This window comes from Cervus elaphus, chromosome 22, assembly GCF_910594005.1.
Source record: "Cervus elaphus chromosome 22, mCerEla1.1, whole genome shotgun sequence".
Taxonomy (NCBI): domain Eukaryota; kingdom Metazoa; phylum Chordata; class Mammalia; order Artiodactyla; family Cervidae; genus Cervus; species Cervus elaphus.
Window position 1 is genome coordinate 12687957 of NC_057836.1, and position 19091 is coordinate 12707047.

Consider the following 19091-nt stretch of genomic DNA (forward strand, 5'->3'; position numbering starts at 1 on the left):
GGTAGTCACAATAATGAATAATAGTGTTTAAAACTTAGCAAAATCATTGTTTCCGTTTCATACTTTAAATATTAAGGAGTTTCAATTTTGTCACATATTTCTTGAAAACAAATCTAAAATTGAGGCCCAGAATAATTTTTCCATTTAGCAGACAAGATGTCGAGTCAAAATACATGAATCTTCCTCTTTCCCTAAATAATTTTTACTTTCTTTTCAGATTGTTGCCAGCAAAGGTGGTTTTGAAATGGTCACCAAAGAGAAGAAATGGTCTAAAGTGGGTAGCCGCTTGGGATATCTGCCAGGAAAAGGAACTGGGTCCCTTTTGAAGTCGCATTATGAAAGAATTCTCTACCCGTATGAGCTTTTCCAGTCAGGGGTCAGCCTTATGGTGAGATGCATCACTTTTCTTAGGCGTGAATAAATGCAGTGTCTGCCAGATATAGAAACACACTTTAGACTGTTCATTGTAACAGGTTAGCTAGCAGTTGGCTGTGGTTTCTCCAGGTGCCAAAATTTGGGGGAGCAGGTTTAAAAAATCACAACTGTTTTTTTGATGGTTTACAAGATAAAGGCTAATGGGAGTGAAGAATGTCTTCTTACTTACATAAGATATTTACACTTAGGCAAGACTTAAGCTTTTAAAAAAATTCCTCCACTTGGATTCATGTTTTTTCTTTTAACGGCTTGATTGAGGTAGAATTTACATACTACAGAATTCACCCGTTGTAGGTACACAGTCAGTAAGCTGTGATAAATTATAAATTTATGCAGCTGTCATCACCATCCAGTTTTAGGACACTTCCATTAGCCCAAAAGATTTCTTTGTGTTTGTTTATAGTTGGTTCTTGCTTCTACCCTCAAACCTGGACAACTCCTAATCTGCTTTCTGATTCTATAGTTTTACCTTTTCTAGAAATTTCACATAGATGGAATCATACAGTGTGATTTTGTGTATGGTTTCTTTCACTGAGCCTAATGATTCTTAAGGTTTATCTGTATTTTAGTATCAGTACTTCATTCATTTTTATGGCTGAATAATATTCTGTTGTATGGTTATACCACATTTGTTTATTCATTTATCAGTTGATGGACATTTCAGTGTTTCCAGTTTATGGCTATTATTAATAATGCTATGAATATTCATGTACTAGTCTTTGTGTGGACATATGTTTTCATTTCTCTTGGGTAGATACCTAGGAGTGGAATTGCTGGGTTATACGGTAAGTTTGTGTTTAACTTTTTAAGAAACTGCCAAACTGTTTTCCAAAGTGGCTGAACCATCTTGCATTCCCACCAATAATGTAGAGGCTTCCAGTTTCTCCACATCTTTGCCAACACTTGGTATTGTCAGTTTTTTTGCTTACAGCCATTCTAGTGGGTGTGTAGTGGTATCTCATTGTGGTTTTAATTTTATTTCCCTAATGACTAATGGTGTTGTGCATCTTTTCATGTGTGTATTAGCCATTTGTATATCTTGATGAAGTGTCTGCTCAAATATTTTTTTTATTGGATTGTTTGCCATCTTATACTTGTTTTAAAATTTTGCTAAATATTCTGGATATAAGCTCTTTATCAGATGTATGATTTCATATAAGTATTTTCTTCTAGTCTGTGGTTCGATTTTCTGCCTCTTTTATGGATTGTGCTGTTATATCTAAGAAATCTTCTTTTAACCTAAGGCCAAAAGTTTGTTTTCATCTAGAAGTTTTATAGTTTTTTTTAGTTTTTATGTTTTGGTCTGTGACCCATTTTGGATTAATTTTTGTGTATAGTCTTAGGTAAAGCTATAAGTTTGTTTTGAGGGCATCAAGATGTAGGACTATCCAATAGTTCCAGCAGCATCTGTTTAAAAGATGGCCTTTTTCCCATTTACCTTGCCAAGGTGATTTACCTTGCCCAGGTGATTTTACCTTACCAAGGTGATTAACCTTGGCACCTTTGTTGAAAACAATTGACTGTAAATATATAGGTTTATTTCTAGTCCATTTTGTTTTTTGATCTGTATGTTTCATCCTAACAATACTATGCTATCTTGAGTACCATAGCTTTATAGTAAGTTTAGGTATCTTGTGGTAGTATAAGTCCTCCAACTTGGTTCTTTTTTCAAAATTTCCAAAAAATTTGCACTTCCACATAAATTTTAGAATCTACTCCATTTCTATGGCAAAAGCCTGCTAGGATTTTGATAGGGATTGTCTTGAGCTATAGATCAATTTGGCAGGAGAATTATCATCTGGTTTCATGTGTTAATAGTTTTAGGGATATATGAGAAATTTATTATTTTTCTCCTGATTCTCGAATCTGATTTCTTGTCAGTGAATCTGCCCTCTTCTTGTGCTCTCAATTCTTTAGGGCGTACAGATGCCTAATTTAGACCTTAAGGAAACAGTGGAGCCTGAGGTTCTTAGCACTGATGTCCAGACTTCGCCAGAACCAGGAACAAGAATGAACATTCTGCCGAAGAGAACAAGACGCGTCAAGTCTCAGGTATCAATTTCTATGGGCCATTTTGACAGGAATTTTAGCTCATTGACTGTGCAGAACACGTGCCTGGTTTTGGGAGTTCATTCACGTACTGTTCTTTAAAGCTTGAAAGACATATTTTTCATTCACTTTTGAGATAAATAAGGAGGAAATTGTAAAATTCGGTCTGATTTTATTTAGAGAGTTCTTTGTTAATATTAAACAACTTTGACAGAGATGGCAAATAAGAGTGACTCTGGATACTAGACCAATTTCACAGACATGCTGATGATTTCTAGTACATTTTATTTTCATGGTTACTGTAAATGAGAAGAGTAGGAAGGAGAGATTTTATTTTTCACACATCCTTCCTTTAAAAACCAGAATATAATTTTCTTAGTGTCTGAATCATTCCAGTGTAATTTCTATAGTGTTCTTGTGACCTAGAATAATTTTAAAGCCTAATGAAAGCATCAGAAGAAAAATGCCCATAATTTCTTTTTGTCTGCTCCTCTCCCACTTTCCTATTCCCATTTTTTTTGTGGTCCTTGAGGTTGTTTTTTGTTTTGGGGGTAATCTTAGTTCCTGGATCAGGGATAAGGTAGCAAGCCAATTTAGAGAGAATTAAAAATTTCTTTTATTTTTACCTGGCTCTTGAAACTTTTCTTAGGTAAGAAAGTAATGCATTACAAAATTAGACTAATGTGGCTTTTATTTATTTATTTTTTTAGTCGGAATCTGGAGAAGTGAATAGAAGTACGGAACTGAAGAAACTTCGGATTTTTGGGGCTGGGCCTAAGGTTGTGGGCTTGGCAATGGGAGTAAAAGAAAAGGAAGGTAAATCTGTTATTTGGTCATGGAAAGTATTAAGGTGCAGTGGTGTGGTTATAACAGATGCAGGTTGTGCTTGAATCGTAGTCTGCTCTGGGGTTTTCTAAGGATTGTATTGTAGACTTGCAGCATGATTCCCAGACAAATCACCTTTTTAATGGCAGATAATCTTAAGGTGTGAGAAGCCGTAGTATGTTAAATTTTTATACTATTTTCGGAGAAAATTTCCTCCTTCATTTCCTCCTTCCACTTGACACAAAAATTATTCTTTCTAAAGGCTAATTTATAAGTGAATGGCGAAATTAATGATTCTCACCTAGTGATCTAAAGCTTGCTGTTTTTAAATTTAAAAAGAAATAGAGGAGTCTCTCTGACCTTTAGAATCAGAATATACTAGGGAGAGCTAATAATTTAGATTCTAACTCTAATTATATTTTTCTGTAATTGCCATGATGTATTACTTCATTTAAGTGATTTATTTGAAGAATGGCTGGTGCTCCCAGCTTAGCATGTTAGAATTAGCATGTGAGTAGAATTGCTAATTGAGAGAGAAGTACATGTCAGTTTTAAGACTCAATTTAACAAAGATTGTGTTGGCTGTGTTTTTACTGTATAAGAATTTAATGGAATACTGTAATCACAAGTCATACTGATTTTTGTGCATTTTATGATATGACTTAAGTCATCATTCCAATTCTGGACTGAACTCTGGTTGATCAGATAATATTCTATCACCAAATACTCAGTGTGATCAGACTTACTTGATATATCATTACAGTGTTTACTATTACTCTTAAAAATTAAGCACCTCATCTTTTTTATGTTTGTAGTTCTATTGGCTGGCAGTGATCTTAATGCTAGTCTCAAATTAGTTCCTGATAAGTTCTACATGTGGGCAATACAGAATTAGTACTTAAACTCTCTGCAGCTCAATTGCCTGGACTAGAATCCCAAATCTGCTGCTGACTCACTGTGTGAGTTTGGGCAGGTTACCTAACTTCTCTGTTCTTCAGATTCTTTTATCTTCACTGGGGGATAATAGTTTATCTGCCTCATAGTGTTGTGAGATTTTAACTAATTTAAATAATTTAAAATAGTGTCTGGTCCATGGTAAGCTCTCAACATTAGTTTTTACTATTATTATATAATTATTTTTATTTCAAGATGAGGTCTCCCGAAGACGAAAAGTTACCAACAGGTCAGACGCATTTAACATGCAAATGAGACAACGGAAAGGAACTCTCTCTGTTAACTTTGTAAGTGTTCTGAGATGTGTTAGGAGGGAAAGGATTTATTTTTATTTTAGTTTTGCATTTTTACCTTGCTGTGTCCGGTATGTCGTTTAGTTAGTTCGTTTAGTCAGAAGACTTAGTGCATCTGAAGCTTCAGCTTTGGTGTATATCACATTAACCTTGCTTTGTGGCATACACACAGACAGTTCCTGAGTAATATACCTAGTGAATGAGTGAGTGAGAGGATGACTCTGTCAACCCTTAGCTGTATTAGACAGTGCTCAGTCCTCAGCCCTCTACCAGTGAAGAGCATTTGTGTGTAGGAAGAGTGACATGGTATGTTTTATTTATAGAAATTGACATTCAAGTACCCTAGATTTGTAGTGGTCATTTATTCTGATACCTTGATACACTTTTATTAACTTGCTTGTAGAAGCTCTGAGGAAATTCAGGAAGTTTTATGCAAAGCTGTTTATATACAGTTATTTAAAATAAGTATTCAGGACTTACGTTTATTTTTTAGTGTACAGTATTTTGTTTCAATTAAGGCATTCCTGGTAAAGATTTAGTACTGCTTTTTAATAAACTTATTAATAAACTTTCATGTTACTTTACTTTGTTGTTAACAGGTTGATCTCTATGTTTGTATGTTTTGTGGTCGGGGAAACAATGAAGATAAGCTGCTGCTGTGTGATGGGTGTGATGACAGCTACCATACGTTCTGTTTAATTCCCCCACTGCCCGATGTGCCCAAGGGCGACTGGAGGTGTCCTAAGTGTGTGGCCGAGGTACATGCCCAACCTTACCTTTTAAAATGAAGAAAACCTGCATACAGGTGTACAGTTAACACTTCCCATGAAGCTGCTTCTCCTCTTTGTTTTTCAGAGCTCTAAATTGCTAGGCTTTTTAAAAGAATGATAGTGACTGGAAATGTAACAATTCTGTTTTTTAAAGTGTCTCTTTCTGACTGGTTTGATAATTCTGTTTATTGCTGCAGATAAATGAGACTTTTGCTAGACTATTCATATTCTGGGAAAACAATAAAAGTGGAGAAAATCCATAGGTTATTTGTTTTTTCTTTTTTTTCTTATTTTTTTTGTGTTTTTTCTTTTTTAATTAGAAAAAAAAGTAAAAATCAGATATGAAGCTCTAGAACTTTGGATCTATGCATCCAGTTTTCATGTTCATGCTACCACATAAACTGGTGGTATCTATTACGTTGTTTAAATTTTAGCTTGATTGTACTAAATTTGTTACTGAAAGATTATAGTAATGTCACTGTAGATGTCACTGTCATGAAATGTCTGATGTGTTTGTTTATTTTAACAAAATCTGATAGAACATTGAAGGAAAAGAGTTGGCTGGGTGTATTTAGATACATTCAAAGCATATGTGTATGATCTTTTAATTATTTTTTATTATTTTCAATATTAAGTGATTCAGAAGCAGTTCCTTTCTAAGTTCTTGTGTTAAGACATTATTGTGATGATTGGTAGTAGAAATCATTATTCTCCCTGGGTGTCCTAGCAACCCAGTGACTGTCCCTTTCTCCGTTACCTTTCCTCCCTCCCTGAACGTTTGTTTTTTCCACCAAGGATGATAGACATCTCTGGGCTTGATTCCAGGTTGGTAGCCCTCCAGGTGTGTGTCTTGGTGCCAGAGCTTAATGCCAGCTCCAGAGCCTGAAGCTGTCCCATGGCCATCTTCCTCTGGAAGGCATGAAAATGCAATTGAGGTTTCAGAATGTTATTTCCTGTTTCCACACTGAAAGTAATTAATACATGTTTTGTGGTCTAGAGTTGACTGGATTTGCTTCACCTTGGAAAATGATCAAAGAAGGTCATACCTGAGAGCCTTATACTTTCTTCAGTTTCAGTAAGTTAATCTTAGATTTTTTTTTCTTCCTAGGAATGTAATAAACCTAGAGAAGCTTTTGGATTTGAACAAGCCGTACGAGAGTATACACTTCAGAGCTTTGGAGAGATGGCAGATAATTTTAAGTCTGACTATTTCAATATGCCAGTCCATGTGAGTATTTAGGTCACTTTGGGGAAGTATGAAAGATTTATCTGAGTCCAAAGCTTTTGCTTTGCTTTTTAAAAACTTCCATTATTTTGTGGAAAACAGAATCAGCATGAAAAAGATGACAGAACACTAGATCTGAGGATCAGGGGCCTGGGGTCTGCTTCTGTTTCTTCGACTTTCTCTTGTGACAGTATTCACTCTCCTGTTGAGAAATTGACTTCTGTCTTTCCCTTGTTTGTGAACCTCTGAGCGCAGTCCTTTTCACACAAGTGTGGAAAGTGTGGCAGTTTCTGCTTTTATTTAGTTATTTGTACTACGAGGTTTGCTTCTTTTCCTGGGGCTTCTTGGACTTAAAAAAATCTCCATCAAAATAATTTTCTAAAGCTATTAAAATGCAGCCTTGATTTTTTTATTTCCTTTTTCTTCATTATGTCCTGGGTCATCTTTATCTTTCTTAGTTGGAAACCCGCCTACAGAAGAAAGCAGTTCAAGTTTATTGTGTTTTTGGTGTTTTTTTAAATTTTCATTGTGTTTTTCATCTAAGTCATCTAAGTTGTCTTTAGCTTTTCCCTTCCCCATCCTCAATCAGAACAGCCAAGACTGCAGTCTTTTTTTCAACTCTGAGAATTTTGAGAGGGTTTTCTGTTTTTTCATGAGTTTTATTCAGTTGACCTGTGTATTATGTTACAGTAGGTTATGATTGTAGTGAGTTTGTAATCTGTCATCTCTGTTTTCCACATGTAGATGGTCCCCACAGAACTGGTAGAGAAGGAATTCTGGCGGCTGGTGAGCAGCATTGAAGAAGACGTTATTGTAGAGTATGGCGCTGACATCTCCTCAAAAGACTTCGGGAGCGGATTTCCTGTAAAGGATGGCCGGAGAAAGATGCTGCCGGAAGAAGAGGTGCAGAGCATGTAGTAGTATCCATACTTCTTACCTGTGGCCAAGTCAGCCTTTGCTAGTAGAAAACAGCCTTTCTTTAACCTTAGGGACCACATTCATTTACAACACTAAATGTGTAGAATTTGGACATTACAAATAATCTTCCGTTTGAAAACAGTAAATTCAAAGTACCTTTAAAAACCATTTAACTTTTCATTTTAAAACCAGTTTAATTAGTTTAAAACTTAACTCCAGTTAAAAGATTTTATGTAGCTCTCTCTGTTTGGAAATGTAGAAAATGATTTTAGAAAAAAATTACTACATTTCACCGGTAGGTCCACAATTATGTTTCCCTTCAACATCTGGGCAGGTAGGTTTTCAAATATGCATTTAAATTGTAACATATAATGAAGTACTGTCAGATGGGGGTGATCTTTATGTTTATGTGCAAAGCAGAATTAAGATGATTATTTATTTCTTTTTCTCTTACTTTGGTCTTTGTCACTTTCTTTTCCTTTATATTTGGCAATAGTTGAGAATTTTATTTCCTGTTTTCTTACACATGGTAAGGGAAAAAAAGGTACATAGTGGAGAAGGATACACAGTTAAAAATATGGCCCCTCTAGGTCTCTTGTTACCATTGCCATGGTATATCTCTTCCATTCTTTTACCTTGAAGCTGTTTGTATTTTGGAATCTGGCCTGTGTCTCTTATAGGCAGCATATTCTTGAATCTTGCTTTTTAAAAATCTAGTGTGAAGGTTGACTTTAGTTGGAGTGTCCAGTCCATATAAATTTAATGTGGTTGATTTATATCTGCCATCTTGCTGCTTTCTCTTTCCTGTTTCTGCGCCTCTCATTCTCCTTTACCGCCTTCTTTTGGTGTTAAAGAGGGATTTTTCATCATATCATTTTAATTGGCCTGAAATTTTGGGGGGAGAGATATATATTTTGAGTTATTTAGTGGTTCTCTAAGAATTACAGTATACAGCTTTTTTTAAAAAAAACAGCTTCATCAATGGTGTTCATCTTTAATCACATTCTACTTCATTTTAATAATGGCTTCTGGTAAATTAGAAACTTGGAAACTGTCTCTTCATTTGTTTTTCTCTTTTGTGTATTGTGTGTTGTATCTGCATATTGTATAATACACCAACACGGCAGTATAGTATTGCTTTAAACCATCTTATGGTCTTTAAGACAACTCAGAAAAAAGAATTTTACAGTCTTTTACATCATTACACATATATACCCTTTCTGGTACTCTTTTTCTCATTCCTTTGGGTCTAGGATACTTTTTATTTGAGCCTCCTGGACTGTTTCTATTTGTAGTGCAGTTCTGCTAGCAATGAATTCTTGTCTTTGCTTACGTGAGAATGTCTTCATTTAGCCTTCTTTTAGTTTCTTAAGACTAAATAAATACTTCTCAAGTTTTTGCTTTTGATTGTGTTCTAGTTTCTTTTTTTTTTTTTTTTTTAATAAATTTCGTTTTAATTGGAGGCTAATTACTTTACAGTATTGTAGTGGTTTTGCCATACATTGCCATGAATCAGCCATGGGTGTATATGTGTTCCCCATTCTGAACCCCCCCCTCCCACTTCCCTCCCCATCCCATCCCTCTCGGTCATCTCAGTGCACCAGCCCCGAGCACCCTGTCCCATGCATCGAACTTGGACTGGTGATCCATTTCACATATACTAATATACATGTTTCAACGCCATTCTCCCAAATCATCCCACCCTCGCCCTCCCACAGAGTCCAAAAGACTGTTCTATACATCTGTGTCTCTTTTGATGTCTCGCATATAGGGTTATGGTTACTATCTTTCTGAATTCCATATATATGCTGCATTAGTATACTGTATTGATGTTTTGTGTTCTAGTTTCTTGAAATGGTTGTTCTGATAATTTTGTTCAGTTCTATCCTTGTTTTCTGTGGAGGGAATTGCCCAACCTCCCCACATCACTGTTTCCAAAAGTTGTTCATGATTAGAAGTCTCCTTCCTACCTGGGTCTGTAGTTAGACAGAGGACACTGTTTGATCTTCTCTTGTATCCTTCCCTGTGTAGTGTGTCTCTGTGAACCAGGTAAGCATCATGCCTACAGAATCATGTTCTAAAACAGGAACCGGGAGTGTACGTGCTCATATCATTCCAACCCTGGCTTCCCTTGTTTGAGTCCCATCTTGCCCTGTCCAGTCCATTGTAACTCCTTACAGTATCACCAACCCAGTTTATTCATGGTACCGTTTCATTCTTTATCATGCCGACCATCCTCTCAGAAATATCTATTTAATATGTGCTGAATGGGGTTTTCATTTTGTTTTGTTTTCTTTATGATCAAAAGCTGTGTCTTTTGGCTGTCTTCTTATTTTAGCCTTATTATTGATTTTTCCCCTCCTGTCATAGTTGAGCACAGGTTAAGATAATCATGTTAGGAGAATGTTCATAGAGTCTCTCTTCAGCTTTGTCACTGGTTATTTAACCTCTTTACTTTGAGGGTTTTAATCTCTGTATTATAGAAATTTTCACATGTTTAAAAGTTAACATGGTAATGAATTTCTCTCCCTTCCTCCCTGGCATCCAGGTTCAACCATTACCAGCCTTCTAATGGAAGGCAGTTGGAGTCTCTTGTTTTTGCATTCAGACTTCTGCAGTATCACATCACATATCCTCTGGAAAACTCACACCACACTCCTGCAAGAATGACAGTGAAAAAGGCAGATAGCGTCTTAGAGTTATGAAAGTAGTTTGACTTTGTGGGTCTCCTGGGTTCTTTACACTTCTGTTGGGTTCCTTAGGCCCCACTTTGAGAACTGCTTGCCACAAGGATGATAGCATTTTAAGTCTCTGCCACATATAGCTTCAGAAGTGGGTGTTGGAAACACATTACAGAGCTTATATCCAGTTAGAAACTTCTGAAAACTCAGCACCTTTCCTTTTTCATTCTGACTGTGCTTTCTTTGTTTTTTTAGAAACTGCAATTTCTTTTTTCTTTTAAACTCATTTGTGAAACATTTTTTGGTGGTGTTAATAGATGTGTTTGTAGTGGGATTGCCCAGGATACTTGTCTGTAAAATCCCATGGACAGAGGAGCCTGATGGGCTACAGTCCATGGGGTTGCAAAGAATCAGACATGACTGAGCACATAGTTGGGGTTGGGCGTGCTGACTTTCTGCACCATCTTGGTCTTCACTGTTGCCACAGATTCAGGATTCTGTATCCTATTCTGTTTTGTCCTCACAGTATCTTGGCACCATAAATATACTGATAAACATTTTGGTAAGTTATGCTACCAGGGATAAAGTAGAAATACAGTATCGACCTATTAAAGTGAATCTCACAGTATTTTACTGGTAAGCTGTAGGGGTGGATGGGGAGTAATAATAAACTTTATATGCACAGAGTAAGCCAGAGATAGCTGAAATAATTAAAGGGAAATGTAAATATCACTTAGGAGATATGATTAAATATTTAGGAATATGAGTATGTGTGGAGAACAAGGAGCACAGATTCTGTGGACTAGATGATTGTGACTATTAACACAATTTTTACTTTTGTTTTTAAAGACTCTTCTTGAGATATCTGTTGGGCTCTTGTCATTCCTGCTCTCATCTACACTGTTCTCCTTCTGTAGGAATATGCGCTTTCTGGTTGGAACTTGAATAACATGCCTGTGCTAGAGCAGTCTGTTCTTGCACACATCAACGTGGACATCTCTGGCATGAAGGTGCCATGGCTCTATGTGGGGATGTGCTTCTCTTCCTTTTGCTGGCACATTGAAGATCACTGGAGCTATTCCATCAACTACCTGCACTGGTATGCAGTCTTTGTTAACAGCATGCACACTTGGTGACCTTTCTAAAGGTGTGATAATATTAGGTGATGTGTTGGAGAGAACTAACTTTAAAGCATGTCCTATCCAAAGTAGGATAAGGTACCGAGTAGAGGTCTCAGGGTACAGCATGTCTGACACTTCCACTCTTGACGTGTGTGCAGCCGAGCCCCGGGTTTTAGACCAGATGATTCTTAGTATTCAGTGTACATGAACATTTCTTTGGTTTAACTTTTGATATGCAAGGCAGCATATTTAAAGTTTATATAGTCAAGATCTGACTAACCTTTAGTATTTGAAATGAAATGTCTATGTTACATGTGTATTAAGTTTTTTTGTTGGTTTTTGTTTGTATTTCACCTACAGCTTTTATTTACTTACCCAGTTCCTTGTCCAGTATTCCAATCTTAACCAAATGGTATTTTTCTTTCCATTTGAAAGATACTGCTCAGATCAGACTGTGCAAACTAATGGTTTTCTTTCTTTCATTCCTGTGCTTTGCAATATGATAGCTTCTAGCCACATGTGGTTGTTTAAATTAGTTAAGATTAAGTAAAATTAAAAGTTTACTTCATCATTTGCATTAACCACATTTTAAGTGCTTTATTGTCACTTGTGACCGGTGGCCCTTGTATTGGCCAGCATAGATACAGAACATTTTCAGTCATTGCTGTAAGTTTCTATTAGAGACAGCACTGTGAATTGTATTACGATTAAGCTATTCTGTAGATGGCACGACTAATTAAATCAATTTCCTTGAGCTTCGATTTAGTATTACAAGTAAACTCTAGTCTACTGAAGTCTGATGTGTTAGTAACGCCAAGTGTTTGGTCTTTAAGATTCATAGATAGAACTCAGTTCAGTTCAGTCGGTCAGTCGTGTCTGACTCTTTGCAACGCCATAAACCGCAGCATGCCAGGCCTCCCTGTCCATCACCAACTCCCGGAGTTCACTCAAACCCATCTCATCCTCTTCTCCTCTTGCCCTCAATCTTTCCCAGCATGAGGGATAGAACTCAGGATTTCAACAGTTTGTAAGATTCTTAAGTAGTAGTCAGGATTTCAACAATGTCTCGCCTTGGCTTATTTCCTTGGTTAGTAAAGTTGAACTCCATGAAGTTCTACAGACAAATTTTACAGGGCATTGACTTTTACTTTGATCATGGTGCGGATAATTGGAATGTCCAGTGGACCTGTGAATCAGGCAATATGTCAGTATCCTTTGGTACAATGCTTGCTTTTCCTATAGCATCTTTTCTGTTTGAAGATGCTGTTTATTGCTCAACCTTAAAGAGTTCACTCGACTTGCCTTTCCGTAGTGAAAACTATGTACCCAGCTATCTGTATACTCTTGCCTTACCTCCTGCTGGAGCCTGCCGGCAAACGAACTGGTCAAGAACGCAATTACCAGAGTACCTAGGAAAAATAAGACTCAGAAAGAAGACTCAGAAAGAGAAAGATGGGGTTGAGAGGGACGGAGTCCGCTTGCGTCTGACTCCGCCCACTTTATTGAAGAATACCACGCCTAGATATATGCTAACAGGAGTTACTAAGAATAGATCGAGGGTTTGCATACGTGCAGAGCTACAGATGTTTTAAATTCCCACACTCAAGATCAGTAAAGCATTAATTACCCTAGCGCCCAACATGATTAAGATCAATAGAACATTAGATAGAAAACAGGCTTCATCAATCAGCACCAGAAAAACAGGCAAAAAGGTCACCGGTGTGTTTTTTCCCTGAAGGAGACAAATGCCAGTCTATACTTTTAACAAGAAGGGGTGGCAGGACAAAGAGAGACCTTTTGTTCTCTCTTAGGGCCGTAAGGGGCCTGTACATTCAGGCCGGCTCCCTGCAACCTCCTATTGTGAATAGTAGCACAGATTTTTGAAATGGTTGCTAGGATTCAGGGCCCATAATCTATGGCCATAGAGCAAGACAAAGTTAATTACAATTTAGTGGATTTGAGTCTGAGACCCTGGCTTCATGGGCACCGTGCTCTGCCTAGATAAACGGTTATTTCTATGCTAGGGGAGAGCCAAAGACATGGTATGGTGTGCCGTCTCATGCTGCAGAGCAGCTGGAGGAGGTGATGAGGGAGCTGGCCCCTGAGCTGTTTGAGTCCCAACCTGATCTCCTGCATCAGTTGGTCACCATCATGAACCCCAACGTGTTGATGGAGCATGGGGTACCGGTGAGTCTTTTTGCATCTCCCTTCAATATTTTAAAGTTAATGTATCTCATAATATATGCTTGGTTTTATAATGAATAAAATTGTGTCCTTTTCTAGCCAAATTAGAATTCATACTCTGAAGGGAACAACATTTATTTGATTAAGAATGGGTTGTTATAAAATGTGAATCATACCTTTATTACAGCAGCCTGTCCGAATAACCTTGTTTTCAGTATATCTTGGTTTTAGTAAACATCTTATTTTCTTTATTATCCCCATTTAATCAAAGTAGAAGTGTCTTAAGTGGTAGTTCTAATAACTGGTGTTTATTCTTGTGGAGATCATATTTCCATCTTTCATATAAAGATTTTATAGCCTTTTTTTGCATGACATAATGAAGTAAAAACACACAATAAATACCTCTTCTACTTTTAAATTTAGTTTTGAAAATGATTATTACATTTAAATTGTGCTAATATTTGATAAAGTATAAATTCAGTGTTTGCTGCATATAGTCAAATAGTTATCATAACCTTAATGAGAAAGAAGATCGGGCGATAGTAATGTTACCTTGTCTTTAAAGAGTTAATTTGCACAGACTCTGGAACTTTTCAACAGACATAGTATTATCATAAAACCAAGAGATTTAGGAAAACTGATTTGAGGATCTCTCCGTATGACATAGGAGCTAATCAGTTAGTTCCCCTCCCAAAATTATGCAAAAACAGAATGAAATTCATCCTTTCCCATTATGTACACCATAGGAATAAAAGAAAAATTCTCTTAATTGTAAAAATGTCATCAAGTTAGGAAACTAGTAGCTCAGTGAAAGGAATGTTTTCTCCTTGAAAATTTCTTTGGGCTGTGAATTCTTGTCATGAATTATTTTAATTTATTAGTGACATAATATTATAAGAAGGTGAAACTGACAGCTTCTTCAACCCTGATGTTATTTTTTGGTATGTGTAGCTTAATAATTTATCGTTGTCAAGTTTAAAAAACGCTTCTGAAACTGGTGAAATGTCTCCCTTTTTTGTTGTTTTCTTTTGCTTTCATATCCTGTTTCTGACTTGTGTTTAGGTGTACAGGACCAATCAGTGTGCTGGCGAGTTTGTTGTGACGTTCCCTCGGGCCTATCACTCTGGGTTTAACCAAGGCTACAACTTCGCTGAGGCGGTGAACTTCTGCACTGCTGACTGGGTCTGTTCTATAGCAAGTGGCTGTTGTACGTCTACTAACACCCCTGGAGACGCATTGTAATTGCTGTGTTTGCTTAGCTGGGAGGGGAGGGTTTATGCGTATTCAGTAGGGATTGGAATGTCTGCAGCAATTTAGAAAGTTCCAGGTAGTTTTTATTCGTAAGATTTTATAGTTCTTCTCATTCATTACTTTCTCATTCTGTTTGAATTTTAAATGAGCTGTTGATATTTTCTGAATCTTCTCTGAGAGAATGTAATTCCTCTAAAGTCTCTGGTTTCTCTGAGCACTTTTTGGATTTTATAAAGGTGACCAGATCTTTTTTGGAAATTAATTGTACCATATCAAATAGCTAGCTCTGACTTTTATTTTAAAATATCCAGTTCTGATTTTTATCTTAAAATATCCCTTTATTATTTTCCTTCTGATAGACAATTAGCTGATTTTATTCTTCCTGCCATTTTATGTTTTCTATATTCTTTTTAAAAAAGAATATTTTAAAGGGTAGCCATGATACTGAGATCTCTATGGGCTATACTTTTGTGTCGATGATGATGCCATTGATTGCTATTTTGCTTTTAAATGAAGTAGATATAAAAAAGTAATTAGTAGTTTTTACATCTTGTTGGTGGGGATGTAAAGCTGCAAACTTGTAATGTACTATTTGACTTCATTTTTCCTTTAGTGAGACTGTTCTGTTCTTTTGTCACCTCTCCTGACATTTGGGGGATTTTTTTTTTTTTAGTAATATTGGATCTTATGTTTTCTGTGGGCACCTTAGTTTGTTAAATTTCTTAATTGGGCTTCCCTGGTGGCTTAGTCAGCAAAGAATCTGCCTACTGTGGAGGAGACCCAGGTTCATCCCCTGGGTTGGAAAGATGCCCTGGAGAAGGAAATGGCCACCCACTCCAGTTTTCTCGCCTGGAGAATCCCATGGACAGAGAAGCCTGGCGGGCTAATTAGTCATATTGTTTCCTTGGCTAATGAATGAAATTGAATAATGAATAATGAACAATCTTACTCGACCTAGTCGTTTTAAACTTCTTATTTATTAGAAAGTAGCAAGAGCAAGACCGAGCTTAGGACTTTGTCTTGGACTTGCACTCTATTTCAGAAAACTTGGCTTACATTTATTAAGTGTTTATGATTTACTTGTTCTTGGCCAGGTAGATGTAGTGTGGAAATGTAGGTGATTCAGAGATGAATTGGAAATGATTCTGCCTTTAACATGCTCATTCATTATTACTGCTGTCTAATCTTGGGCAGCACTTTTAATTTCTCTGGTCCTAAACTCTTTTTTACCTATTATGTAAAAATGCTAAGATTCACTTAATGACCTCAGACAAGTGAGGTAATATATATGAAAGCCCTTGATACTCCTTAGGAGAAGGGTGTGATATAATTGAAAAGTAAAAGCAGCTTTATATCTGGAATAAAGTGATGGTACTAATTTTTATAAGCTTCAGTGGACAATCAGTTCTATTTTATGTGGCTTCCTTACTTGTGATAATTAAAAACTGCAAATCCTGAGTGGAAATCAGCCGCTTAGGCTAGAAGCTCAGTGTCACGAATTAGGGGGATTTTCTGTGGGAAGGCCTTCGTGAAATTCTTGCTGGGTGATAAAGGTTTAATATTTACAGTTACCTCTTATGTTCAAATGGATGTTCTTGTTCTAGGTTGTTTATAATAAAAAAGAGGATCTGGGGGTAAGCAGTGGTTCTGTTCTGGAATGTGTTATAAGCAAGTACTTTAATTTGAGACTCTTGTCTTGTTTTCAGTTGCCCATTGGACGTCAGTGTGTGAGTCACTACCGCCGGCTGAGGCGCCATTGTGTCTTCTCACATGAGGAGCTCATCTTCAAGATGGCAGCAGATCCAGAATGCTTAGACGTGGGGTTGGCTGCCATGGTGTGCAAGGAGTTGACGCTCCTGACTGAGGAGGAGACACGGTTAAGAGAGTCTGTGGTGCAGATGGTGAGTTTGCTGATTACACTGCTTACAGAATCCACTAAAAATTGAACCTGTGGTGGAAAGAATCCATTTTCATCTTCAATCCCCCTAGAAGTTGAACAAAGAAATTGCTTGTTTGGAGATTTCATACCTTTGTTTCTGCCATTTTGGTTTAAGTTGAAGTTTTAGGAATCTCGATGTCAGCATCTCCAGATTGTAAAAAATGCAGTCCTGTCAGGTAGAATTTCTTAGGTATATATTTATTTTTAAAATTTTCCTACGTATAGTATTTCTTTAGGTAAGAAAGATCAAGTTCTCCTCTCAACTTTGTAATTAAACAAAAGTTGTGTTTCTGGTGATTGCAGATTGTCCGAGTTAATCAATCTGCCTTTCCCTCCAATCTAAGTTTTTAATGATTATAAGAAGCACTGAATAACCCAGTGTTGGGATTTTGAATGCTTCAAATAAACTAAGCATCATATTGAAATGGGAACTAAATGAGAAAATATATGTCTTCAGACTAGTCTTAGCCCATTTTCCCTAACCCTCCCTACGTAGCTATAGCTAGCCTCACTGGGTGTGTACCATGCTCCCCCCTTTTCCATGTAGCTCACTTTATTTCCTGTGATACACAGTTCCCTGTGGGATCTTACTTCCCAGACCAGGGATTGAACCCGTGTTCCCTGTTATTAGCAGGTGGATTCTTAACCACTAGACCACCATGGAGGCCCCTTAGTGGAATTCTTTACTATAAAACTTACCTGATCCTTTAATATGCTGGTGTTTGTTAATTTCCAGTTGGAAGAGGTATAATGCATAGTATTTATCTCCGCCTAAATTTCCTTGTTTTTTTGTGGAATACCTTCTAGGGTTAGTGGTCCTTGGAGTATGCTTTGGGAAGAGGTGCAGAATTTCTTAAAGCAGCCAGGACTTAGTCAGTTGATGTATTAGCATTCTCTGTTTGCCAGCTGTTAACATGAGAAACACCTGCAATGCATTTTGGAACCATTTTTACATTAAAGTAACTTTTAAAGAAAATACGAAGTGCTGCTATGAGAAAATGAAAAGATAGAGTTCAGCCAGGAGATATCTAGACAAGAAAATACTGAAGGAATTGGGTTGTGTCTGCCAGTGAATAAACTATTAGATCACTACCTTGTTTAAGTGGGAAAAAAAAGATTGCTCTCATAGTGGAATTGGTTTGTAAATACCATGCTCAGGTAAGTAGAAACTATAAAGGGGACCCTGTTATTTATCAAATGGAAGCCTTTGTAAAATGTACTTCAGGTGCCCTTACTTTCTTAAAGTGGCATACCGAATTTGATAAGCTTTTTTTCCAGTTTTAATATTTTTTTTAAATTGACGTCTAGTTGATTTACAGTGTTTTAATTTCTGCTGTATATCAGAGTAATTCAGTCACATATACATATACATTCTTAATGTTCTTTTCCATTATGGTTTATCATAGGATATTGAATATAGTTTTTTGTGATATATATAATAGGGCTTTGTTGTTTATCCATCATATATACAAAAGATTAGCTTTCTTTTTGATGCCTTGTTGAAATAGATTATACTTTCATTTGCATAGTTTAAGTAATTTTACATTTCTTTATCCTTGCATATGTTTGTACCTATCAGTGTTATTTTCAGACTACTAAAATTTTTATTGGTATATTGTCCCTGGGGGTATATTGTCCCTGGGGACAGTACTTTTTGATTTATCTTTTTCTTATGTTAAATAGAAAACAAAACCATATAAAATATATATAAAATTTCATGAATTATTATATAGCAACCTTTGTTGTCATCTTCATATGATCAAGAAATAGAACTTTTTCAGCTAGCCAGTATTTTGTAATAACTGTAAATAGGGATAACTTTTCAAAATCGTATATTAAAAAAGGTTTTATAGCAAAATATGTTAGAAAAATAATACTAGCAAATAAAAGTCTTGGCTTACTGTGCCCAAAAAAAAACTTATCAGCCATCTTCAAAGTACTTCCCAATTACTGCTTCCTTTCCTTCCCTCAACAAATGACTTTTAATCTCTTTGTTGTAAGCATTTCCTGCATTTTAACAAGTTTTAGCAGTCATATGTGCATTCTTAGATACTAAGGTTAGTCTTGCTCATAAAAAATTAGCAATGTTTTTAGAAAATATTTTGAGGATGTGCCATTGTATCTCCCATGTTTATATCGTCAGAGTAGGAAAAAAATTAATAACTTAAGTTTGCTGATGCTTGAAAGACTGGAAAGACTTGATCAGGTGACATCAGTTGTATTTCAGGGTGTCCTGATGTCAGAGGAAGAGGTGTTTGAGCTTGTGCCTGATGATGAGCGACAGTGTTCGGCCTGCAGGACCACCTGCTTCCTCTCTGCTCTCACGTGCTCCTGTAATCCTGAACGGCTCGTGTGTCTCTACCATCCGACTGACCTGTGCCCCTGCCCCATGCAGAAAAAATGTCTTAGGTATCCAGATGTTTCTCGTAAAGCTTCCATTACCGTC

General features: G+C 36.6%; 1 protein-coding gene across 2 annotated transcripts in view; it reads left to right on the plus strand.

The window, feature by feature from the left end:
* The window catches only part of KDM5A (lysine demethylase 5A), a 67685-nt gene that overhangs the window by 10982 nt on the left and 37612 nt on the right, over positions 1–19091 (plus strand). For both annotated transcript variants that reach the window (XM_043882676.1, XM_043882677.1), the window contains exons 4-15: positions 218–388; positions 2353–2487; positions 3195–3300; positions 4459–4550; positions 5156–5314; positions 6435–6554; positions 7296–7454; positions 11068–11249; positions 13296–13458; positions 14518–14637; positions 16413–16607; positions 18873–19054. In XM_043882676.1, the coding sequence (XP_043738611.1) occupies positions 218–388; positions 2353–2487; positions 3195–3300; positions 4459–4550; positions 5156–5314; positions 6435–6554; positions 7296–7454; positions 11068–11249; positions 13296–13458; positions 14518–14637; positions 16413–16607; positions 18873–19054 (1784 nt within the window). The remainder of the gene's footprint in view (positions 1–217; positions 389–2352; positions 2488–3194; positions 3301–4458; positions 4551–5155; positions 5315–6434; positions 6555–7295; positions 7455–11067; positions 11250–13295; positions 13459–14517; positions 14638–16412; positions 16608–18872; positions 19055–19091) is intronic.